This window comes from Dendrobates tinctorius, unplaced genomic scaffold (assembly GCF_039654945.1).
Source record: "Dendrobates tinctorius isolate UK_male_01 unplaced genomic scaffold, ASM3965494v1 ptg000256l, whole genome shotgun sequence".
Taxonomy (NCBI): domain Eukaryota; kingdom Metazoa; phylum Chordata; class Amphibia; order Anura; family Dendrobatidae; genus Dendrobates; species Dendrobates tinctorius.
The window spans coordinates 333,629-359,823 of NW_027361923.1; the positions used below are offsets into that span (position 1 = coordinate 333,629).

The following is a 26,195-nucleotide window of genomic DNA, read 5'->3' on the forward strand; positions in this document are numbered from 1 at the left end:
ATGTCCGCCGGGGTGGGCACTTCCCACGCCGCGGACACTCCCGGGTGAAGTGGCCCAGTTCTCCAAACTCATAACACCGGGGCGGCGAGGCTCGGCCACCCCGGGCATTGCGAGGCCCCCAGGGCCCAGTATTGTAGCTAGGCCGGCCAGGCGCGGACTCCGTTCTCTTTTTTACTTCGGCCAGCTCGCCCCGGATACTTTTCAGTTCTTGTCTCATCTCCGCAATCCTTTGAGGTTCTTCGACAACACTTACAGAAGCCTCCATGCTCCTGGCCTTCCCCACCGGAGCCGTCATCCCCTGCTCCTGCTCTCGCACCTGGGCCTGACTCCCCACTTCAGAGAAAGCTAAATGTGGGTTCACCCGGATCTGCTCCCACAATGACTGCTTGATTAACGGGTCCCGGAGCCCAGTCACTAGCAGGTCACGCAGAGTAATGTCGATGGGCCCCACCCCCATTCCGTCCTTCCTCTCTATGGCGGTGTGTAACTCCTGGCGGGCATTCATATACTGGGTGATGGTCTCCCCCTCCCCCTGCATCCGACTAAACAACCGGGTTCTTAGCTCCCCCAAGTCTGTTGGATCCCCGTGGGTCTCTTCCAGGATTTGCAAGACCCTTGCGAAGGTGTTACGGCGCCCCAGGGGTCTCAACATTACCGACTTCCGAGCTTCTCCATCTAGCGCCATAAGGGCTACCTCAGCCTCTAAATCGGGGGTCATGGGGTGCATACGTTAAAGGCCCCGCATCCGTTCTGCCCAGCTCCACAACAGCGTATCGGAGCCAGAGAACCGGGGCAGGTTGCTTAGCATAGCCCCCAGGGAGATGCTGGAGCGGGGACCCCTGTCATCCGCAGCGCCCGCAATCCCACTCTGATCAGGCGCACCGCCGTCTGCACTCGGAGACTGCATCCTGCCGACTACGCCAAAATGTAGTACCGGCACGTGCGCAGGATGCAGTGTCGAGTCACGAGACAACTACGGTGCCTTTTTAAAGAATACGTTTATGGGACTTAAGGGGACTTTCCCCAGTCACGGCCTGATCACCAAAACAGAGGTAACACAGGTTGCCCATGCAGGGGCTCTAAATAAGCAAACACAATAACGCAGCACACAACTACTCCCGGCAACGGCCGGTCACTATAGGGCCGCGGTTTGGCCGACTTGGGTCCTTAAGTCTAGAGTCTACTTAGTCGTCCAGATGTCCCTCGCCGTTCGAGCTGGTGGTCTTTCAGCAAAATAGTTGCTGGGCCCAGTTGCTGAGACGGTGATGTAGTCTTCGCGCTCTCCAGCGCGCTGAGGACATGGGAGCCCCACAGGCCCCGGCGGAGTCCTTAGGCGGATGGGCCGCAGCGCCCGGACCTGTGCAGGTGGCAGCGGTGTATAGTGGCGTGTGACAGGCCACTTGCGCAGCTAACGGCTGCGACGGGGAGTCCGCGATCAAGAGAGGCCCAGCTCCCAGTCGTGGCCGCCGACGATGTGGTGCTGGCTGTGGCCACTGGTGAGAGCGGGGAGGCCGTGGGTGGCAGGGAACAAGCTGCGGTCACGGGCTCAGGGGAGGCAGTTGCGGGCGACCGTAGGTAGGCCGCAGCCGCGGACAGAGGGGTAGCAACAGCAGCCGTGAGCTGTGCTGGGGCCGCAGTGGCCGCGGTCTGGGCAGGGACAGCAAATCTCGGACGGCTCTCTGGATACCGTCCCCTTGGAGTATTCAGTCGGCGTCCTCCCAGGCGCTGGTCAGTTGCTCTAGCTGGCAGATGCTCCCACGCTCTCCTGCTCTCCCTGTCCTGGTCTGCTGACTCCTCGTCTGGGGGATTCCCCGCCTCCTTTATACCGGTCCCTCCCCCAGCCCACCTGTCAGTCACAACGGTCCATCCTCGAATCCTGTCCCCCGGGAACAGTTACCCCCGGAACCCAGATGACGGCTCCTCTGGTTCCGGCCCAGACACTCGACGGGGGCCGTTCCTCCCACAGCTGCACAGACCAAACTCTCACATTTCAATGAATGGGTATGTGGTGTGAACAGACAACTTATGGATGGCCAATGTTCTGCCTCAGGCAGGATCAAATGACCATATGAGAAAAAAATACCAAGTCAGTAATGTTTTACATATCCAGCTCCAATGCAGATCTGTGCCTCTCTGTGGCTTTGGAGAGTCTAAGTGGGCCATATAAGGCACATACTAAAGATAGGTTTCATATGCTTTGCTATCCCTTGCTCAACTCGAGGTGGATCACTTTTGGTTGAATGGACAATAGTGATTTACTAAAGTGGTGGAAGAATGCTCATCTCTATGATATCTGATGCCTTACTCCATGGAATGGCCCTTTTTTAATGGTCTTCGGTTTGATCTCGAGACATGGCAACTTAATGGATGAACGATCTGTAGGAAGATCGATCTTGTGCAAGTCTAGATAGGCAAACCATGGTCTTCTCCGCCATTATCTTGATTGTATCAAGCCATCGGGTTGCTAGTCTTATTCTTCACCTTGTTCCTTCTATTTTTCCAACTATGATGTCCTTCTCCAGTTATTGCCTCTATTCCATGATGTCCTTCTCCAGTGATTGCATCTATTCCATGATGTCCTTCTCCAGTGATTGTTCTCTTCGTATGATGTGTCTAAAGTAGGCAAGTCATAGCTTGTTGATCCTTGCATCGAGTGACATGTCTGGCTTGATTTGTTCCAAAATTGATTTCTTCTTGCCATCCATGGTATTGATAACACCCTTCTCCATCACCAGATTTCGAAGGAGTCAATTCTTCTTCTGCCTTATTTCTTTATCATCCAGGTTTCGCATTCATATGTTACCACTAAAGGCAAGACTATGTACAAGCCGTGTTTTCGTTATCAGTGAAGTGTTCCTCGATTTGAAGCCCTTGTCCACTAATTTGTTGATTCGCCCATATCTATTCTCCTATTAATGTCTGGTGTCGTTCTTGCATCTTGAGTGATCGTTGATCCGAGTAGGTTGAAGTCATTTACATCTTACAGTTTGTCGCCATCAACCTCAAATGTGTATTGGCTTTAGGAGTTTATAAAGTCTATCATTAAACCTAAAAAGATGATATGTGCCAAATGGATTATTTAAGGCCAGAAAGGGATGGCTTGTGCTTTCTGAGCTTGAGAAAGGGGACCAGAGAAGCTAACACACGAGTTAGCGACTTAGAGAAAATGACAAGCCATGGAAGGAAACAAAATAAGTAAATGTAGGATATTACAAAGATTCCTAACTTTACGAAGTCTGATCATTAATTTATTAAAAAAAAAGTTTAGTTTTTACTACTTCTAGGGTTATAACCATCTGATACATTTACTGGGTTTCTAAGTAGGCATTCGTGCAAAATCAGTCAAAAAAAAGCCCCTTCTACATTCTGTTTCTTTTTTATACTTCTGTCTTTTTTGTGGCCTATTAGCCAACTCCATCCCAGTGACCCTGCTCCTCTGCAATGTCTACGGTTACTCCTACGAGTGTAATTCATTTTGCTAATATTATTAAAGTGGAAGTAATGTCTATCACATGCAACTACCAACCTCCAGTACTTATCTCGCACAAAGAAAATTGCCTTCCTTTCCTCTTTCAAGAACAACGCTGCATCTATTCTTTTAACAGAATTTGGGAACCCAAATTGGGAGATATCTTGGGGATAGTCCCGGACCAAGCTGAAGCCTCTTGCGATCCAAAAGTGTCGGCCTGTGTGAGACAAACGATTCAGTGTTAACATGCTTTGTTAAATTTGCTTCTAGATATGATGGTCGAGATCTACGAGGGTGGAATCCACACCTTCTTCCTTAATAAAAGAGGCAATATCGCATGTTCTAAAAGGTATCCTCACCTTATAATGTGGCGCCCATCATTAGTATATGTCATAATATTATGATGATCTGTGGAGGGCCAACCTCTGAGATCTCCACTAATCATCAGAAAGAATCACATATCTTTCAGCTCATTCACATCTCTGCAGCATTTCTTTTCACTCGCTAGTGCAACACAACCCCTTTCAACTGAACTCTTCTCCATTCCAAGCAAGCTAGGACTGGCCCTCAGGTGAACAGGAGAATCCTCCGGTGGGCCACCACTTTCTTATATGAGCCGTACTTGGCACAATATACTTGACTCACTGTGTACAGACAAAGGCAGCATCTTATTCATGTATTAATCTACCCAGTTCATTGTTATATAGATTTGTGATTGAGGATAATGTCACATTTGCATGTAGCTGAAAAGTGAGGCCCTGGAGTTGGTTACTGGTGGACCTTAGCAGTCCAGTCCGGCACTGATTCCAAGCACCGTTTATGGTTGGGATATTGGATTCCAGTTGTCATGCTTTCTCGGTGCCCATTATGGCATTTCAGAATGTGACCCCCCCATTTCCGAATGCACCGATAATCGTCCTGCAGCTCTTAGCCCTGATACATCCAGTAACAAATCCCCCATGCGTGTTACATCTGTGTATATTCTTATGAATATGTATATTTGTATCACACTCAAATAACATTGGCTGTATAAAAATATAAAGTGAGTCTGTCAGCAGGTGTTTACTATGTAAGCTGAGAGCAGCATGATGTAGGAGCAGAGACCCTGATTACAGCGATGTGTCAATTACTAGGCTGTGCACTTTTGTTTCGAAAACATCAATGTTTTATCAGCAGGAGATTATCACTAAAGGAATTGGTGTCTTGTGACTCCTGGTCCAATCTCGCCCCCCACAACTGATTAGTAGATTTCTGTCAATATACAGTGTACACAGAAATCTGCCAATCATTGGTGATACGGAGATCAGCATTCAACAGCTAGATCTGCAGCAAAACCATAACTCTATTGCAACTGCTGCACCCAGTAAACTAAGTGATGCATCAAAATCCTGCTGATAGATTTCCTTGAGGCTATGTGCCCACGTAGCGTTTTATTCCAGACACTAAAAACCGGACTCCTTCCCAGAAATCGCGCATTTTTTTCCGCGCGATTTCACCGCGATTATGATCGCGATTTTGCCGCGATTTTCGCGTGCGATATTCAAGCACTTTCCAAGCGATTTGAAGCATCGCTTGGAAAGTGATTGACAGGTTGGTCACACTCGTCGAACATAGTGTTTGACAAGTGTGAGCAGCTTTTTACTATTGAGGCCGCCTATGCGGCCTCAATAGTAAAAGATAGAAAATTAAAAATGATAAAAAAATAAAAAATCGGGGTATATTTACCTTCCGGCGTCCCGCGCTGCCATCCCGGGCCTCAGCGTTCCCAGCGATGCCTTGCGAGACCTGTGATGACGTTGGTCTCGCGTTGCTATAGCGATCTCGCGAGACCGCTAGAGTCACGCGAGACTACATCATCACAGGACTTTGCCGCAAGGCATTACTGGGAATGCTTAGGCCGGGAATGCAGCGCGGGACGCCGGAAGGTAAATATACCCCGATTTTTTATTTTTTATTCTTTTTTTTACAGGGGTATGGTACCCAGGGCCTGGAGGAAAGTCTCCTCTCCTCCACACCGTGGGTACCAACCGCACATGAGACGCTTAACTTCCCGCATGGTGGGCATAGCCACATGCGGGAAGTAAGCGATTCTCATGCATCCCTTTGGGTGCGGAATCGCGGCAATTCTTTGCGATTCCGCACAAAAGAATGAGCATGCTGCGATTTTTTCCGCGATGCAATTCCGCCGCGGAAAAAAGCGCAGCATTAGCACAGCATGTGCGGAATGCCATAGGAATGCATGGGGGGCGTTCTGTACACGATTTTTAAACGTTTTCGCTACGTTTTCGCGCCGAAAATAGCGGCAAAAACGCTTAAAAATCGCTACGAGGGCACACAGCCTTAAAGGGAATTTTTAATCAGAAAAACAACCGTTGTTCAAGATTCAGGTTTTTTTTAAATGTATTTTTTAAAAAATAATGTTTTTCATTTCATATCACTTATACATATACAGTATAAACAAAATCTTGTACTTTGTACATGGGCCACCAAGCCTAATATTAGACTCCTACTTCCTGCTCATCAGGTGGATATTAACAGCAATAGACTGAACTCTGACCCTATTTGTTTGTATTACAGCATTATGTAAGTATGCTCTAATCCAGGAAAAGGTCATCGTGAAAGGAGGATGAGGAGGTGAGCTGTGACATCACCTATTGTGAATGGTGGATCCTATTTTATATACTGTATGCAATGGTTTTATCAGTCATTGTACAGGAGGGGGAGGAGGTGATCTGTGTTATCACTTATTGTTAATGGCGTATCCTTTGTTATCTACTGTATATAGAGGTGTTATCAGTCATTGTACAGGAGGAGGAGGTGAGCTGTGACATCACCTATTGTGAAATCTGGATCTTGTGGTGTCTACTGTATATAGAGGTGTTATCAGTCATTGTACAGGAGGAGGTGAGCTGTGATATCACCGATTGTGAATGGCGTATCCTTTGTTATCTACTGTATATAGAGGTGTTATCAGTTATTGTACAGGTGGACCAAAACCTAAACAATAAATCTCACATCAACGGTACCATGCAGAGTTATATCCACAGAAAATCTATCCGGGAAATCAGTCAGAAAAAATAGGGATATATCAGTGGAGGATGACAGTCATAGAGTGTCAAATGACTACATATAGATATGATTTACAGCACTGCAGGAATATGCTACATCTGTTCGATAATAATCAGGCGGATATAATAAGATGACTTTTCTCCCTTATTTGTTATATGGCTGATTATTCCCTTTATTATGACTACTCTCGATCTCTGAACAATACATGTCATTATGTCCACCTGATTATTATAGAACAGATGCGGCACATTCCTGCAGTGCTGTAAATAATATGTATATGTAGCCATTTCACAAACTGTGACTGTCATCCTCCACTGATATAATGCCATTGTGTGTTCGATTCTGATTTAGTGGAGATTTGTGGTGAGCGAGCGGGCTCGGATAATGTCTTATCTGTGTACGCTCGGGGAGTTATCCGAGTATCTTGGGCGTACTCGTATGTTCTGTTCGAGTCCCCGCCCAATCGGCTCTGGCGTCACTGCCAACGCCTTCAGATGTATAAGTAATGAAGAAGAATTGAGTCACAGCACCAACTTCATCTTGACGCCACTGCAGATTGGGTGTAGGGCTCATGTGTCATAACAACCTCACGTGAGCATTGGAAACTCGAGTGCCGACACTGCTGGCACCGGAGGTGAGTCTAAGCTTATAATTTTCGCGGAGATGAACATTCAGATCGAGAAGGGGTTGTACTAGTAGTGGACAACCCATTTAATTACGCTTTAAACTTATAATTGAAATATTTTTTATTACTTATTGCTAACCTTTGAACAGGTAGACAATGTCTCTCTGTGGAACTTCATAAGCTGCATCAATGTTTTGAAGTTTTGGCCAAGTGGCGCTAAGTAAGACGGTATCAATATTGTTTTTTGTTCCCCTTTTCCTCCAGATTATCCTTAGTAAGACAAAATGTAGAATAATATTATTAAACAATTTAAAATATATACTCATTAACATTTGTCTTCATCCATTATAAATGTCTCTGCCCAAACACTGACGCTCTTCAAACACTAATCCAAGACCTCGCTTCTAATTGACATTCCACTACTCATTCTAGTTCTCATCCTGGCCATCATGAATGAAGCAGCCAGGTTCATCTGTCTATATAGCAGTTACAGTTGTGGCGAAAAGTATTGACACCCCTGCAATTCTGTCAGATAATACTCAGTTTCTTCCTGAAAATGATTGCAAACACAAATTCTTTGGTATTATTATCTTCATTTAATTTGTCTTAAATGAAAAAACACAAAAAGAATTGTCCTAAAGCCAAATTGGATATAATTCCACACCAAACATAAAAAAGAGGGTGGACAAAAGTATTGGCACTGTTCGAAAAATCATGTGATGCTTCTCTAATTTGTGTAATTATCAGCACCTGTAACTTACCTGTGGCACCGAACAGGTGTTGGCAATAACTAAATCACACTTGCAGCCAGTTGACATGGATTAAAGTTGACTCAACCTCTGTCCTGTGTCCTTGTGTATACCACATTGAGCATGGAGAAAAGAAAGAAGACCAAAGAACTGTCTGAGGACTCGAGAAACCAAATTGTGAGGAAGTATGAGCAATCTCAAGGCTACAAGTCCATCTCCAAAGACCTGAATGTTCCTGTGTCTACCGTGCGCAGTGTCATCAAGAAGTTTAAAGCCCATGGCACTGTGGCTAACCTCCCTAGATGTGGACAGAAAGGAAAAATTGACAAGAGATTTCAACGCAAGATTGTGCGGATGTTGGATAAAGAACCTCGACTAACATACAAACAAGTTCAAGCTGCTCTGCAGTCCGAGGGTACAACAGTGTCAACCCGTACTATCCGTCGGCGTCTGAATGAAAAGGGACTGTATGGTAGGAGACCCAGGAAGACCCCACTTCTTACCCCGAGACATAAAAAAGCCAGGCTGGAGTTTGCCAAAACTTACCTCATAAAGCCTAAAACGTTTTGGAAGAATGTTCTCTGGTCAGATGAGACAAAAGTAGAGCTTTTTGGGCAAAGGCATCAACATAGAGTTTACAGGAGAAAAAAAGAGGCATTCAAAGAAAAGAACACGGTCCCTACAGTCAAACATGGCGGAGGTTCCCTGATGTTTTGGGGTTGCTTTGCTGCCTCTGGAACTGGACTGTTTGACCGTGTGCATGGCATTATGACGTCTGAAGACTACCAACAAATTTTGCAGCATAATGTAGGGCCCAGTGTGAGAAAGCTGGGTCTCCCTCTGAGGTCATGGGTCTTCCAACAGGACAATGACCCAAAACACACTTCAAAAAGCACTAGAAAATGGTTTGAGAGAAAGCACTGGAGACTTCTAAGGTGGCCAGCAATGAGTCCAGACCTGAATCCCATAGAACACCTGTGGAGAGATCTAAAAATGGCAGTTTGGAGAAGGCACTCTTCTAATATCAGAGACCTGGAGCAGTTTGCCAAAGAAGAATGGTCTAAAATTCCAGCAGAGCATTGTAAGAAACTCATTGATGGTTACCGGAAGCGGTTGGTCGCAGTTATTTTGGCTAAAGGTTGTGCAACCAAGTATTAGGCTGAGGGTGCCAATACTTTTGTCTGGCCCATTTTTGGAGTTTTGTGTCAAATGATCAGTGTTTTGCTTTTTGCTTCACTCTTTTTGTGTTTTTTCATTTAAGACAAATTAAATGAAGATAATAATACCAAAGAATTTGTGTTTGCAATCATTTTCAGTTAGAAACTGAGTATTATCTGACAGACTTGCAGGGGTGTCAATACTATTGGCCACAACTGTATACTTATGCCCCTGTTCATGTCGCTCATTGCTAATTCTGCCTGTTTCTTGCTAAACTTATCACTGTTATACACCTATACAGACTACACTCTTCTTCATCTACCATCTACATCTAAATGGTTAATGACTCTCATCCTACTCACACACCGACTAGTTTTCATAACTTTTCCCGTGCAGTGCCCATTTGTGGAATTCGCAGCCCGGATTGTCACACTAAAATAAATAAATAAATAAATCTTTATATAGCGCTAACATATTCCGCAGCGCTTTACAGTTTGCACACATTTTCATCACTGTCCCGGGTGGGGCTCACAATCTATATTCCCTATCAGTATGTCTTTGGAGTGTGGGAGGAAACCGGAGTGCCCGGAGGAAACCCACGCAAATACGGGGAGAACATACAAACTCCTTGCAGATGTTGTCCTTGGTAACCACTGAGCCACCGTGCTGCCCAGTACATCCATTTTTAAGTGGTGTGGTTTGACAATGTATTTCTCTAAGGAGGTGTGACAGATAGAAGCTGCACTGTTATACCAGACAGTGAGTGGTTTGCTCATCCCCAGGAGATACTGAGAAAGTTGTTATTGTGTCCTGGACATCAAAGAGTAAGGTGTGCGCTAGAAAGTCACCTGTCAGACTGAAATCAGACAAGCTGTATAGACCAGTTCTTCTAGAGAAGCGATTGCAGTAATCATAGAAGCAGTCAGGACAGCAAGGAGCATCTTTATTATCTCAAGATGGAAGTGAGAGAGCAACAGCACCGAACTCATCCCCCTCCACCCACCTCACTGCATAAGCAAGGTTCAGTTCTACTTAGGTTATTAAGACACTGTGAGTAAAGAGAAGTTATCAGTGAAGAAGAGACTTTCATATATGTTGATGAAGCAGTGCATCAAGAGAAATTATACTGTGTGATGAAAAGAAGCATAAATAAAACCCCTGTGATCAACTTCAGCTCAGAACTGTGTCTTAGCTGTGTGCCTGTAAACTGTTACCTCCACTCTACTGTGAAGAATTAAAATTAATGGTTGCCCTGAGTAAGATTTTGCCACGATTCCAGCAAGAACACATGTTTTCTTTGCATTGCCCTTATATCCTAAGGCATGCAACAGAGGCCTACCTATGTTACATAACTAAGATCCATGCACAATCTGACTTGATCACATGTATTATTATTCCATTCCGGGCTCAACTTGCTACCCTTTTCCTGCCAGATCCACAGTGACCGGCTAATCAGCAGAGAATCTTCATTTACATAAAGGATAATCTACCTTTCAGCTAATACTGTCTTGCAACAAATCAATATTAAAATATAAAGTAATGTATCAGTTTAGAAGTACCCTTCCTTAAAGAATCACTAGTAGGACTTTTATGGATTAAAACGTGCGCTGCCAGACCATCAATCCTCACAAGTTGTGTACTTAATATATTTATTTCCCAACGCGTTTCGAGGTCATAAACCTCTTCCTCAGGGGATGACATGTACAGGCAGGTAAAGACATTGCCGGTTTTATACATACACAGTTCAAATATTGGCGCCAAGAGTCACATGTTGGGAAGGGGATAAAGGTCAGAGATCATCAGTGTAAATGTTTAAAAACAGTACATCCAACAGAATTAATTCATTTGGTGTGTTCCCAGGTAAAAGATAGAAAAGAGAAAGAAAGTGAAGAAAAATAAAGAAGAAATAAAAGAAAAAAAGAAAAAAAGAAGAAAAAAAAGCGCTACACGAACCCGCAGAAAAGGAACGAAAGAAAGTGATAGCCACTGTATAATCCGCTACTCCAAGTGAGCAGAGGAGAAGTTGCTGAAAGAGAGGAAGAAAAAGAATAAGAATGGGAGCCATTATGGGAAAATATCTGATAGTAAAATGATGTGAATATTATTAGAAGTGAATGTGTTAAAATCTTTATTAGTATATAAAATGCAGTAAAAATTGGATGAATAAAAATATATGAATAAAAAATATATATGAATAAAAATTATATATGACTGAAATATGAATAAAAACGAGTCTGACCCAATGTAAGAATAAAAAATTAATAAAAATACAAATGGTGAGAAATTAAGATGGATGTCTGATAAACTAATTGAAATCGCTGGAAAAAGAGCGTTTCTATAGACAGTCCTGAGGGCAGAGGCACACAGAAGAGGGAGCAGATTCAGGGAGGGAAATATGCACGGAGGATCAGAAGGAGAAAGATCGCGTCCAGAGGAAGAAGGGAAAAGAAGCAGGAACAGGAGAGTCCCGCATCCTGAAAGTGTAAAACAAATAAAGCAAGTGCAATAAAATTATATTATTATACAAGCAGTAACTTACACACAATAAAACAACAGGAAATAAAACCAGAAATAGTAAAAGAGGCATGACAAGTTCAGAGAGCGGTGGCCAGAGTTGAAACATAAAAACGCAATCTTAAAAATATGTTGTACAAAAAAATATATAAGAATAAACTTTATTAAACTCAATATCTATTTAAAAAAATTATTCAGACAAGGGGATGAGCAGTAAATTTATTTTTATAGGAAGACTTCAGTGATTTCGTTAAGACCATTAGGTCTTAAAGTATTCAGCCTATAAATCCAAAAAACTTCCTTTCTGTTAAGTGACCCCATTCTGTCAGTAATATTATTTGGAATATGTTCAATGGGGCTGATTTTCAAACCATTTGGATTTTTATTATGCTCAACTGTACAATGCCTAGAAAGACCATGCTTTAAAAACCCTTTTTTGATATTGTGTCTGTGAGAGTTAATTCTCAAATGCAGTGGTTGGGTTGTCCTCCCCACATACTGCTTACCGCATTCGCACTCAATCAAATAAATCACAAAGTCAGTGGTGCAGGAAAGAAACTCCTTAATAGGGAAAACTTCGTTTGTACTAGTTGATTTAAAGTTCTTATCTTTATGTGCGATACAAGTACAACATAGACAGTTCCTCTTGCCGCATTTAAAAATACCCTTAAGAGGGGTTTTATAGACAGATAAAAATTCACTACTACTTTTAACATTTTTTAACCGGCTAGGAGCCACTGTGCTCTTAATGGTGGGGGCTCTTCTAAACGTTACACCAGGGTTACTTGGGAGGAATTTCTGCAGTACGGGGTCATTCAATAAAATGTGCCAGTTACTCCTCAGAATTTTCCTAATTTCTGTGTGTTCAGAACAGAATTGCGTGATAAAATTAGTCATAAACTTGTTGCTTTTGGGTTTAACCGTTTTAATGCCATTAATAAGGCTATCTTGAGATAGATTAATGCATTTGTTGAAGGCATTTGTAAGTAAATTATCAGGGTAATTTTTATCGATAAACCTATTTTTTAATAATTCTGCCTGGTCCTTAAAAACTTTCGTGTCAGTACAGTTTTTCCTTATTCTTCTATATTGATTAGTAGGGATGTTCCTCAACCATTTCCCAAAGTGACCACTACTAAAAGGGATATAGCTATTTGTATCCACATTTTAAAAAAAAGTTTTTGTTAGAATTCTATTGTTCTCAATATAGATAGTTAGATCTAAAAAATTAATATTTTCTTTGTCATAGATTGCTGATAAACTTAAACCCCAAATATTGTTATTAATGTCCCGAATAAAATCACCAATATTATTACCAGAGTTGTCCCATATAAAGAACAAATCATCTATATATCTTTTGTAAAAAATACAGTTACTGCACCATCTAGATTTAAAAATATAAAACTCTTCAAATACCCCCATAAAAATATTAGCGTAAGTGGGTGCTACTTTTGAACCCATCGCGGTCCCGAGTTGCTGGTGATATAAAATTCCATTGAAAGTGAAATAATTATTATTCAATATAAAATCCATACCCTTTAATAAAAAGTTTTTTTGTCCTTTACTCAGTCTAACATCTTTCAATAGGACTTTATTAAAACAAGCTAAACCCAAATTGTGTGGGATGTTCGAATACAACGAAGATACGTCCATGGTTACCAGTATATACTGTGGCTTCCAATCAATATGTTGTAAAAATTGGATTAGTTGAGTAGAGTCTTTAATAAAACTTTTTAATATGGGGACATGAGAAACCATTATTCTGTCGATGTAATGAGATAAATTACTGGTTAGTGAGTTGATGCCAGAGATAATAGGTCTCCCTGGAGGATTAACCAAGCTTTTATGAATTTTTGGCAAGTGATAAAAGAAAGGGGTCCTTGGGTCCGTTACATGAAGAAATTTCAATTCATTTTTATCAAATATATTATTATTTTTTCCTTCCAAGATTAAATTGTCATAAGCAACTCTGGACCTGATTAAGGTGTCAAAAGGGACTTTAATATAATATTTATCATCTGATAATATATTGAGAGCTTCGTTGCAGTATTCATCTCTATTCTGGATTACGATCCCTCCACCCTTGTCAGCAGATCGAATTATTATTTCGGTATTAGATTTCAATGTTTTCAGAGCGATTTTTTCATTTTTAGTTAGATTGCATTTATAACCATAAGTAGCTTTAGTAGAAAAAATCTCTTTGAATTTCCTTTGTACAACATCGCTGAAGACTTTTAGATAGTGGCCTCTATCTTCTAATGGATAAAATTTAGATTTAATTGGGACATTTAAATGAAAAGATTCATAATCTACTTCACTATTAATTTGTGTATCTTCATTTGTACCATTACAAGTAGTGTTATTCATTTCTTTAATTGCAAAATGTCTTTTTAATGTAAGTTTTCTAATGAACAATTGAAGGTCTAAAAAAAGATCAAAATCGTTTGTTTTGTAAGTGGGGCAGAAATTCAATCCTTTTGAGAGGACTCTAATTTCATTCACTTTCAATGGAATTTTATATCACCAGCAACTCGGGACCGCGATGGGTTCAAAAGTAGCACCCACTTACGCTAATATTTTTATGGGGGTATTTGAAGAGTTTTATATTTTTAAATCTAGATGGTGCAGTAACTGTATTTTTTACAAAAGATATATAGATGATTTGTTCTTTATATGGGACAACTCTGGTAATAATATTGGTGATTTTATTCGGGACATTAATAACAATATTTGGGGTTTAAGTTTATCAGCAATCTATGACAAAGAAAATATTAATTTTTTAGATCTAACCATCTATATTGAGAACAATAGAATTCTAACAAAAACTTTTTTTAAAAATGTGGATACAAATAGCTATATCCCTTTTAGTAGTGGTCACTTTGGGAAATGGTTGAGGAACATCCCTACTAATCAATATAGAAGAATAAGGAAAAACTGTACTGACACGAAAGTTTTTAAGGACCAGGCAGAATTATTAAAAAATAGGTTTATCGATAAAAATTACCCTGATAATTTACTTACAAATGCCTTCAACAAATGCATTAATCTATCTCAAGATAGCCTTATTAATGGCATTAAAACGGTTAAACCCAAAAGCAACAAGTTTATGACTAATTTTATCACGCAATTCTGTTCTGAACACACAGAAATTAGGAAAATTCTGAGGAGTAACTGGCACATTTTATTGAATGACCCCGTACTGCAGAAATTCCTCCCAAGTAACCCTGGTGTAACGTTTAGAAGAGCCCCCACCATTAAGAGCACAGTGGCTCCTAGCCGGTTAAAAAATGTTAAAAGTAGTAGTGAATTTTTATCTGTCTATAAAACCCCTCTTAAGGGTATTTTTAAATGCGGCAAGAGGAACTGTCTATGTTGTACTTGTATCGCACATAAAGATAAGAACTTTAAATCAACTAGTACAAACGAAGTTTTCCCTATTAAGGAGTTTCTTTCCTGCACCACTGACTTTGTGATTTATTTGATTGAGTGCGAATGCGGTAAGCAGTATGTGGGGAGGACAACCCAACCACTGCATTTGAGAATTAACTCTCACAGACACAATATCAAAAAAGGGTTTTTAAAGCATGGTCTTTCTAGGCATTGTACAGTTGAGCATAATAAAAATCCAAATGGTTTGAAAATCAGCCCCATTGAACATATTCCAAATAATATTACTGACAGAATGGGGTCACTTAACAGAAAGGAAGTTTTTTGGATTTATAGGCTGAATACTTTAAGACCTAATGGTCTTAACGAAATCACTGAAGTCTTCCTATAAAAATAAATTTACTGCTCATCCCCTTGTCTGAATAATTTTTTTAAATAGATATTGAGTTTAATAAAGTTTATTCTTATATATTTTTTTGTACAACATATTTTTAAGATTGCGTTTTTATGTTTCAACTCTGGCCACCGCTCTCTGAACTTGTCATGCCTCTTTTACTATTTCTGGTTTTATTTCCTGTTGTTTTATTGTGTGTAAGTTACTGCTTGTATAATAATATAATTTTATTGCACTTGCTTTATTTGTTTTACACTTTCAGGATGCGGGACTCTCCTGTTCCTGCTTCTTTTCCCTTCTTCCTCTGGACGCGATCTTTCTCCTTCTGATCCTCCGTGCATATTTCCCTCCCTGAATCTGCTCCCTCTTCTGTGTGCCTCTGCCCTCAGGACTGTCTATAGAAACGCTCTTTTTCCAGCGATTTCAATTAGTTTATCAGACATCCATCTTAATTTCTCACCATTTGTATTTTTATTAATTTTTTATTCTTACATTGGGTCAGACTCGTTTTTATTCATATTTCAGTCATATATAATTTTTATTCATATATATTTTTTATTCATATATTTTTATTCATCCAATTTTTACTGCATTTTATATACTAATAAAGATTTTAACACATTCACTTCTAATAATATTCACATCATTTTTACTATCAGATATTTTCCCATAATGGCTCCCATTCTTATTCTTTTTCTTCCTCTCTTTCAGCAACTTCTCCTCTGCTCACTTGGAGTAGCGGATTATACAGTGGCTATCACTTTCTTTCGTTCCTTTTCTGCGGGTTCGTGTAGCGCTTTTTTTTCTTCTTTTTTTCTTTTTTTCTTTTATTTCTTCTTTATTTTTCTTCACTTTCTTTCTCTTTTCTATCTTTTACCTGGGAACACACCAAATGAATTAATTCTGTTGGATGTACTGTTTTTAAACATTTACACTGATGATCTCTGACCTTTATCCCCTTCCCAACATGTGACTCTTGGCGCCAATATTTGAACTGTGTATGTATAAAACCGGCAATGTCTTTACCTGCCTGTACATGTCATCCCCTGAGGAAGAGGTTTATGACCTCGAAACGCGTTGGGAAATAAATATATTAAGTACACAACTTGTGAGGATTGATGGTCTGGCAGCGCACGTTTTAATCCATAAAAGTCCTACTAGTGAATCTGAAGATTTATGGCCACAGCGTGGTCATTTGGATGTGCAGCAAGCTGACCGCATTTCTTTATGCTTGTTACTCTCCTATATACGGTGAGTATAAATTACTATTTGATATCTTGGTTTTCTCAGATAAGACCCTATTGCGCTTTTTTTCCTTGCAGTTTCAATTCTTCCTTAAAGAATAGCATATCTCCTCTCATGCTAGTTATTGCATCAAATTTTAAGTCTTTGTCACATTTTCTTGGAGCTGTTGGTTTTTTCGGGACATCTGCAGGTTTTGATTCCTTTGTTGGTTTTGGCTTTGCCTCTGGTTTCCACGTTGGTCTAGATTGAAGTTTGCTTGTTGGTTTAGGTACAGGTTTTTTTGGTGGTGTTGGCTGAGGTTTCTTTGTTGGTTTAGGCTGAGGTTGCTTTGGTGGTTTAGGCTGAGGTTTCTTTGGTGGTTTCGGCTGAGGTTCCTTGGGTGGTTTAGGCTGAGGTTCCTTTGGAGGTTTTGGTGGAGGTTCCTTAGGTGGTTTAGGTAGAGGTTCCTTAGGTGGTTTAGGTTGAGGTTCCTTGGGTGGTTTAGGCTGAGGCTCCTTTTGAGGTTTAGCTGGAGGTTCCTTTGGTGGTTTAGGCTGGGGTTCCTTAGGTGGCTTAGGTGGAGGTTCTTTTGGTGGTTTAGGTTGAGGTTTCATTGTTGATTTTGGCTCATTAGGAATTCTTGGTCCTGTTTGTAAAATAAATGTATTAAAAAAATTCTGTTTTGCTTTAACCCCTTCACCCCCCAGCCTGTTTTCATCTTTTTGACCAGGTCAATATTTTCAATTCTCACCAATATCACTTTATGAAGTAATAACTCTGGAATGCTTCAACATATTCCAGAGATTGTTTTTCGTGACATGTTACTTCATGTCAGTGGTAAATTTTGGTCGATATGGTTTGTGTTTATTATTGAAAATATCGAAAATGTGAAAATTCCGCAATTTTCAAACTTTGAATCTTTGTGCCAAATAGTTAAATAAATAATCATTATAAATGAGCTCCAGAAGAGAAGGAGCACCATTTGACTTTTGGAGCTCAAAATTGGCTGGAATAATAGCAGACGCCATGGAGCATTTGCAGAGATCTTGATGTGGCTAAACAATGGAAACCACCTACAAATGACCCCATTTTGGAAACTAAACTCCTCAAGGAATTAATCTAGAAGTGTGCTGAGCACTTTGAACCGGCATATGCATCACAGAATTTTATAATATTGAGCCGTGTAAATGAAAAAAAATCAAATTTTCCCCACAAAAAAATGTTGCTTTAGCCCCAAACACTTGTCGAGTAATTCATCTAGGGGTGTAGTAAGCTTCAGGTGATTCACAGAATTGTATAACATAAGGCTAGTCAATGGAAAATTACCAATTTTTCCACAAAAATCTTGCTTTGGCCCAAGTTTTCAATTTTCAAAAGTGGATGGGGGCATTTGGATTTGGGAGAGCAGAATTTGCTGCATTTCCTTTCACTATAACGAAGCAGCAGAGTTACTCTGGATGCTGTCTGACCTCTGTTCAGCGATGTCATTCTTTTCAGGGGTGCACAAAACTGTGGCTGACCACACTTTTATGCACACTTAAAAAGACAGACACCGAAGGTTCATAGACCAGACAGAGTCCACAGTGCCTCCATCTGCCTTATTTTTGGGAATATTCCGTTGGGGGTTCCATCTGAAACACATATTTCATAGATTTACATGGAAACCCCAGGGTAAATGCTCAGCGTAGAGTGCAGGATAAATATCAGCTAAGCCTTACAGTGATCTTTGGGGAGGCAGAATGAACAAATCAACAGCATGTCAAGAATTAGTTCTATTTACTTTTATGCCATTCCTCATGTGGTATAAGTGATTATATGATTTTATTCTTCGGGTCAGTGCGATTACAGTGATACCAGATTTATGTCAGTTTTTTTATGTTTGGCTGCTATCACACAAGGTGATTTTCTGGATTTGTTTTCTAATTTTGACTCTTATAGTTGTGGTCTACTTATGATGTCAATTACAGGCCTCTCTCATCTTTTTAAGTGGGAGAACTTGCACAATTGGTGGCTGACTAAATACTTTTTTCCCCACTCTACCGTCATTCATCATTAACGCCCAAGGGTGGTTTTCACGTTAATGACCGGGCTAATTTTTACTATTCTGACTACTGTTCATTTATGAGGTAATAACTCTGGAACGCTTCCATGGATCCTGGTGATTCTGACATTGTTTTTCTCGTGACATATTGTACTTCATGTTAGTGGTAAAATTTCATTCATATAACTTGCATTTATTTGTGAAAAAAAATGGAAATTTGGCATTTTCCAACTTTGCATTTTAATGCCCTTAAATCACAGAGATATGGCACACAAAAAACTTAATAAGTAACATTTCCCACATGTTTACTTTACATCAGCACAATTTTGGTAGAAACATTTTTTTTTGTTAGGAAGTTATAAGGGTTAAAAGTTGACCAGCGATTTCTCATTTTTTACAACACCATTTTTTTTAGGGACCACATCACATTTGAAGTCACTTTGAGGGGTCTATATGATAGAAAATACCCAAAAGTGACACCATTCTAAAAACTGCACCCCTGGCGATACTCAAAACCACATTCAAGAAGTTCATTAACCCTTCAGGTGCTTTACAGGAATTTTCTGAATGTTTAAAAAAATGAACATTTAAAGGGAATCTGTCACCCCTTTTTTCGATTATGAGCTGCTGCCATCGCCATCAGGGGCTTATCTACAGCATTCTATAATGCTGTAGATAAGCCCCCAATGTAACCTGAAAGATAAGAAAAGTGAGTTAGATTATACTCACTGGAGGGGCGGTCCGGTCTTGGTCCGATGGGTGTTGTCGTCTGGCGCCTCCCATCTTCTAACGGTGACGCCTTCTCACTGCATGACTCTGCTCTGCCCTCAATAGGGCAGAGCAGTGCACCTGCGCCGGAACCATGACAGGCAGCAAAGAAGAGGACGTCACCGTTAGAAGATGGGAGTTGCCGGACCGGACGACGACAACCATCGGACAGGCTGGACCCCGGGTGAGTATAATCTAACTCATTTTTCTTATCTTTCAGGTTACATCGGGGGCTTATCTACAGCATTACAGAATGCTGTGGATAAGCCGCTGATGTAGGTGCCGGCAGCTCATAGTCAAAAAAAGGTGTGACAGATTCCCTTTAACTTTTTTCACAAAAAAATTACTTTAGGTCCAATTTTTTTTATTTTATCAAGGGTAACAGGAGAAATTGGACTGCAACAGTTATTGTGCCATTTGTCCTGAGTACGCTAATATCTGATATGTGGGGAGGAACCACTGTTTCGGCGCATGGCAGAGCTCAAAAGGGAAGGAGTGCCATTTGACTTATTCAACGCAAAATTGGCTGGAATTGAGATCGGACGCCATGTCACGTTTGGAGAGCCCCTGATGTGCCTAAACAGTGGAAACCCCCATAAATGACACCATTTTGGAAACTAGACCCCCCAAGGAACTTATCTAGATGTGTGGTGAGAACTTTGAACCCCCAAGTGCTTCACAGAAGTTTATAACGTACAGTCATAAAATTAAAAAATCATATTTTTTCCACAAAAATGATCTTTTCACCCCCAATTTTTATTTTGCCAAAGGTCACAGGACCCCAAAAGTTATTGTGCAATTTGTCCTCAGTACGCTGATACCCCATATGTGGGGGTAAACTACTATTTGGGCGCATGGCACAGCTCGGAAGGGAAGTAGTGCCATTTTGATTTTTTTGGCTGGAATTGTGATCGGACGCCATGTCGCGTTTGGAGAGCCCCTCATGTGCCTAAACAGTGGAAAACCCCCACAAATGACACTAGACCCCCAAGGAACTTATCTAGATGTGTGGTGAGCACTTTGAACCCCTAAATGCTTCATAGAAGTTTATAACGCCCGGGCGTGAAAATAAAAAAATCATATTTTTTCCACAAACGTGATCTTTTAGTCCCCAATTTTTTTTATTTTCCCAAGGGTAGCAGGAGAAATTGGACCCCAAAAGTTGTTGTCCAATTTGTCCTGAGTACGCTGATATCTCATATGTGGGAGAAAACTACTGAAAGGGCACACGTCGGGGCTCGGAAGGGAAGTTGATATGAATGAGTCACCGTAGGAGGCAAAAACAGAAATGCTAGCTAAGTCCAGAAAACCAGAGAAGTTGGCAGCTATCGGATTGCAGACCCTGAACCTATCAACAACAACTAGCAGTAGCCGTGGGGGGTTCCTACGATGCCCTAGATCCCTCGATCACAGCCGGAGAACTGCCTAGCCTAAAGACAGAAAGGGAAATCTAAACTGCCCCAGAGCAGACCCCAAAGCAATAGGCAGCCCCCAACATATAATGACGGTGAAGTAAGAAGGAAAAACACTAACACAGATAGAAAGATAGACTGAGCAAATGATGGGGCCCAAGCTAACTAGATAGGACAGGATAGGAAAGCTGCTGTCTGCAATCCGCGAAAAACCCTATCAAAATAAGAGCCAACAGACTGACAGGAAAAAAGGCCCTGAAGACGCTAGGCTTCAAAAAGACTATGTCAGTACTCAGGTATTTTCTGAAGACAGAGCAAACCGACAAAAAAGGAATTCAGCTCACCCCAGCAGGGAATGGCAGAATCCAGAAAAGCAAGGCAAACTAAAACCAAAACACAAATGCAAAAAGGCAAAGCAGAAAACTTAGCTTTTGAGGAGCAGGAATCAGACTGGTCTCCTTGAATTCCACAGAGAAATCACCAGCGAGGCAGAAGGGCGTCGGCTGCCTTGTATCCAGTCAGAGATCCCCGTCGCCCAGTCATCCTCTCCCAGCTCAGGTGCTTGGTAATCAGCCTCACTACCTTCCTTCACCAGAAGAGGGAGTTCATCAGACCTCAATGGTGAAGGGGAAAATGAACTCATAACAGTACCTCCCCCTTCAGGAGGGGTCACCGAACCCTCATCCACGCCACCAGGGCGATCAGGGTGAGCCCGATGAAAGGCACGCACCAATCTTTTGGCATGAATATCAGAGGCAGAGACCCAGGAATTATCCTCCTGACCATAACCCTTCCACTTAACCAAATACTGGAGTCTCCGTCTAGCCAGACGGGAATCCAGTATCTTCTCTACCTCATATTCCATGTTACCTTCAACCAATACAGGGTCTGGAGGTGCCACCCCAGGAACTACTGGTTCAACAAACCTCTTCAACAAGGACTTATGAAACACATTATGGATTTTAAATGTGACAGGAAGAGCCAACCGAAAAGAGACCGGATTAATGATCTCCAAAATCTTGTAAGGCCCAATAAATCTAGGCTTAAACTTAGGAGAAGCTACCTTCATAGCGATATTTTTTGATGATAACCAAACCATATCACCCACCTTAAACTGGGGACCTATGGTCCTATGTCAGTTGGAAAACTGCTGGGCCTTTTCCTGGGAGAGAGATAACTTATCCACCACTTGGTCTCAGATCTGGTGCATTCTCTCCACCACAGTGTCAACACCTGGGCAGGCAGAAGGCTCCACCTGCCCTGAAGAAAATCGAGGATGAAACCCAAAGTTACAAAAAAAAGGTGACATCAAAGTGGCCGAACTAGCTCTATTATTTAAAGCAAATTCGGCCAAGGACAAAAATGAAACCCAGTCATCCTGATCAGCGGAAATAAAACATCTCAAATACGACTCCAAGGTCTGGTTTGTTCTCTCCGTCTGCCCATTGGTCTGAGGGTGAAACGCAGAGGAGAAGGACAACTGAATTCCCAGCTTGGAACAGAACGTCCTCCAAAATCTGGACACAAACTGAACTCCTCTGTCAGATACAATGTTCTGAGGAATCCCGTGCAAGCGAACCACCTGTTGCAAAAACAGGGGCACCAACTCAGAAGAAGATGGCAACTTAGGAAGTGGTACAAGATGAACCATCTTAGAGAACCTATCACAAATCACCCAAATAACAGTCATTCTCTGAGAGACAGGCATATCAGAGATGAAATCCATCGAAATATGGGTCCATGGCCTCCTGGGGACCGGCAAAGGCATCAACAACCCACTAGAGCAAGAACAAGGTTTAGACCGGGAGCAAGTCCCACAGGACTGCACAAAATTCCTGACATCACGAGACAAGGCGGGCCACCAAAAAGACCGACTCACCAGATCTTTAGTACCAAAAATACCTAGATGACCAGCTAATGCAGAGCAATGAACTTCAGACATCACTCTCTTCTTCCACTGGTCAGGAACATACAACTTTCCACTGGGACAACGGTCAGGTTTGTCCTCCTGGAACTCTTCCAGAGCACGTCTCAAATCGGGCGAGATGGCAGAAAGAACTACCCCTTCGCCTAAGATGGTAGCAGGCTTGGTCACCACGGGAGAATCAGCAAAGAAGCTCCTAGAAAGAGCGTCAGCCTTGACAGTCTTAGTGCCAGGAAGAAAAGAGACCACAAAATCAAAACGTGTAAAAAACAAGGCCCATCTAGCCTGTCTAGGGTTCAAGCGTTTGGCCGACTCCATGTAAATCAAATTCTTGTGGTCAGTGAGGACCACGACTTGATTTTTAGCTCCCTCCAACCAATGTCTCCACTCCTCAAATGCCCATTTCATGGCCAACAGTTTCCGATTCCCCACATCATAGTTACGTTCAGATGGGGAGAACTTTCGGGAAAAGAAAGCACAGGGATTCATTTTAGATGTTACAGGATCCTTTTGGGACAAAACAGCTCCTGCACCAATCTCAGAAGCGTCCACCTCTACCTGGAACGGGAGTGAGACATCAGGTTGCCGCAAAACCGGGGCAGAAGTGAATCTTTGCTTCAGCTCCTGAAAGGAAGACACAGCCTCCAGAGACCAATTCAACACATCAGCACCCTTCTTAGTCAGATCAGTCAATGGCTTGGCAATACTAGAAAATTTTTCTATAAATTTCCGATAAAAATTAGCAAAACCCAAAAACTTCTGGAGGGCCTTCAAAGAAGTGGGCTGAACCCAATCATAAATGGCCTGTACCTTGGCCGGATCCATTTCAATAGTTGACGGAGACAAAATAAATCCCAAAAATGAAATCCTCTGTACCCCAAAAAGGCATTTCGATCCTTTGACATACAGGGAATTCTCCCTCAAGATCCGGAACACAGTCCGAACATGTTCCACATGAGAATCCCAATCCTTGGAGAAGATCAAAATATCATCCAGATAGATAATCAAAAATGTATCCACAAAGTCTCGGAAAATGTCGTTCATGAAGCACTGGAAGACAGAAGGGGCATTAGTGAGCCCAAAAGGCATCACCAGGTACTCAAAATGTCCCTCTGGAGTATTAAACGCCGTCTTCCATTGATCCCCATGCTTAATGCGGATAAGATTATATGCCCCCCTGAGGTCAAGCTTGGTAAACCAGCAAGCACCTTTAACTCTGGAGAATAGATCCGAAATCAGGGGTAACGGATACTGATATTTAATAGTAATTTTGTTGAGGGCACGATAATCAATACAAGGCCTTAATGAACCATCCTTTTTGGCCACGAAAAAAAACCCAGCACCTAATGGTGAAGAGGATGGTCTAATATGACCCTTCTCCAACGCCTCCTTAATATAGGATCGCATAGCCTCGTGCTCGGGTACAGATAAATTGAAGAGCTGACCCTTGGGAAATTTACACCCAGGGCTCAGTTCAATTGCACAGTCATAACTCCTATGAGGAGGCAAAGATGCAGACTCATTCTCACTAAATACATCATAAAAGTCCGCCAAATAGTCAGGAACATCATGCGACTGAGGAGAGGTGGAAAAAACCGGAGCCTCACTAAGGGCACACCGACAACCCCAACTCACCACAGACACAGATTTCCAGTCCAAAACTGGATTATGAATTTGCAACCAGGGAAACCCCAGAACAATGGTATCATGCAAATTATGCAACACCAAAAATCTGCAATTTTCTTGATGGTTTGGGGCAACCCACATTACCACCTGGGTCCAAAACTGAGGTTTATTTTTCGCCAAAGGAGTAGCATCAATCCCCCTCAAAGGGATAGGCGTCCGCAGAGGTGTCATAGGAAATCCACAACGTTTAGCAAAATCCAAGTCCATTAGGTTCAGGGCTGCTCCCGAATCCACAAAAGCCTTGGCGGAAAATGTGGACAGGGAGCAGATCAGAGTAATTGCCAGAAGAAACTTAGGTTGAACACCACCCACAGAAAACGTGTGTGCAAAACCTTTCTCTCGCTTTCTGAACTCCTGACGTTGCTCCCTGGACAAAACTCTATCACATTGCATAGGTTCAGACACTTGTTCAACAGGTGACAACATCTCTCGTGCAGTCCTGCGTTCACGTAAACGCCGATCAACCTGAATGGCTAATGACATAGAATCGTCCAGACCAGAGGGAACAGGAAATCCCACCATAGTATCTTTTACAGCTTCTGACAAACCCTTCCGAAAGAGAGCTGCCAAGGCATTATCATTCCAGGCAGTAAGGACCGCCCACTTTCTGAATTTTTGACAGTACAATTCTGCAGAATCTCGACCCTGGCTCAATGCCAACAATGTCATTTCAGCCTGATCAATAGCATTAGGTTCATCATACAACAATCCCAAGGCTTGAAAAAATGCGTTCACATTAGTCAGACTAGGATCATCTGGTTTCAAAGAAAACACCCAATTCTGGGGATCGCCACGCAGCAAAGAGATGACAATTTTAACCTGCTGCGCGGAGCTCCCTGACGAGTTAGGCTTCAAGGCAAAAAATAATTTACAATTATTTTTGAAATTCAAAAATTTAGACCGATCCCCAAAAAACACATCAGGAGTAGGGATCTTTGGTTCAGCAGCATGTGAATGAGCAAGGTAGGCGGAAATTCCCCGCACTTCCGCAGCGAGCTGCTCCACACGATCAGACAATTGCTTTATCTCCATTGAGAGGAAAAAAAAAAATTCCCCCTATGGCCTCAGAGATATAGAGGAAAAAATATACACCCTTTTTTTTTTAATTCTTTCCTGCTTTTGAGTACCCTAGGATCTGCGGTATGGCTGGTGATTCTGTTATGATGAGTCACCGTAGGAGGCAAAAACAGAAATGCTAGCTAAGTCCAGAAAACCAGAGAAGTTGGCAGCTATCGGATTGCAGACCCCTGAACCTATCAACAACAACTAGCAGTAGCCATGGGGGTTCCTACGATGCCCTAGACCCCTCGATCACAGCCGGAGAACTGCCTAGCCTAAAGACAGAAAGGGAAATCTAAACTGCCCCAGAGCAGACCCTAAAGCAATAGGCAGCCCCCAACATATAATGACGGTGAAGCAAGAAGGAAAAACACTAACACAGATAGAAAGATAGACTGAGCAAATGATGGGGCCCAAGCTAACTAGATAGGACAGGATAGGAAAGCTGCTGTCTGCAATCCGCGAAAAACCCTATCAAAATAAGAGCCAACAGACTGACAGGAAAAAAGGCCCTGAAGACGCTAGGCTTCAAAAAGACTATGTCAGTACTCAGGTATTTTCTGAAGACAGAGCAAACCGACAAAAAAGGAATTCAGCTCACCCCAGCAGGGAATGGCAGAATCCAGAAAAGCAAGGCAAACTAAAACCAAAACACAAATGCAAAAAGGCAAAGCAGAAAACTTAGCTTTTGAGGAGCAGGAATCAGACTGGTCTCC

At 41.9% G+C, this 26,195-nt stretch overlaps 1 protein-coding gene across 1 annotated transcript in view; it reads right to left on the reverse strand.

Annotated features, from left to right (window-relative positions):
- The window catches only part of LOC141069055 (collagenase 3-like), a 72,641-nt gene that overhangs the window by 16,194 nt on the left and 30,252 nt on the right, over positions 1-26,195 (reverse strand). The window contains exons 6-8 of the mRNA XM_073558354.1: positions 16,696-17,235; positions 7,303-7,434; positions 3,527-3,686 (exon numbers count right to left, since the gene is read on the reverse strand). Coding sequence (XP_073414455.1) covers positions 3,527-3,686; positions 7,303-7,434; positions 16,696-17,235 — 832 coding nt within the window. The remainder of the gene's footprint in view (positions 1-3,526; positions 3,687-7,302; positions 7,435-16,695; positions 17,236-26,195) is intronic.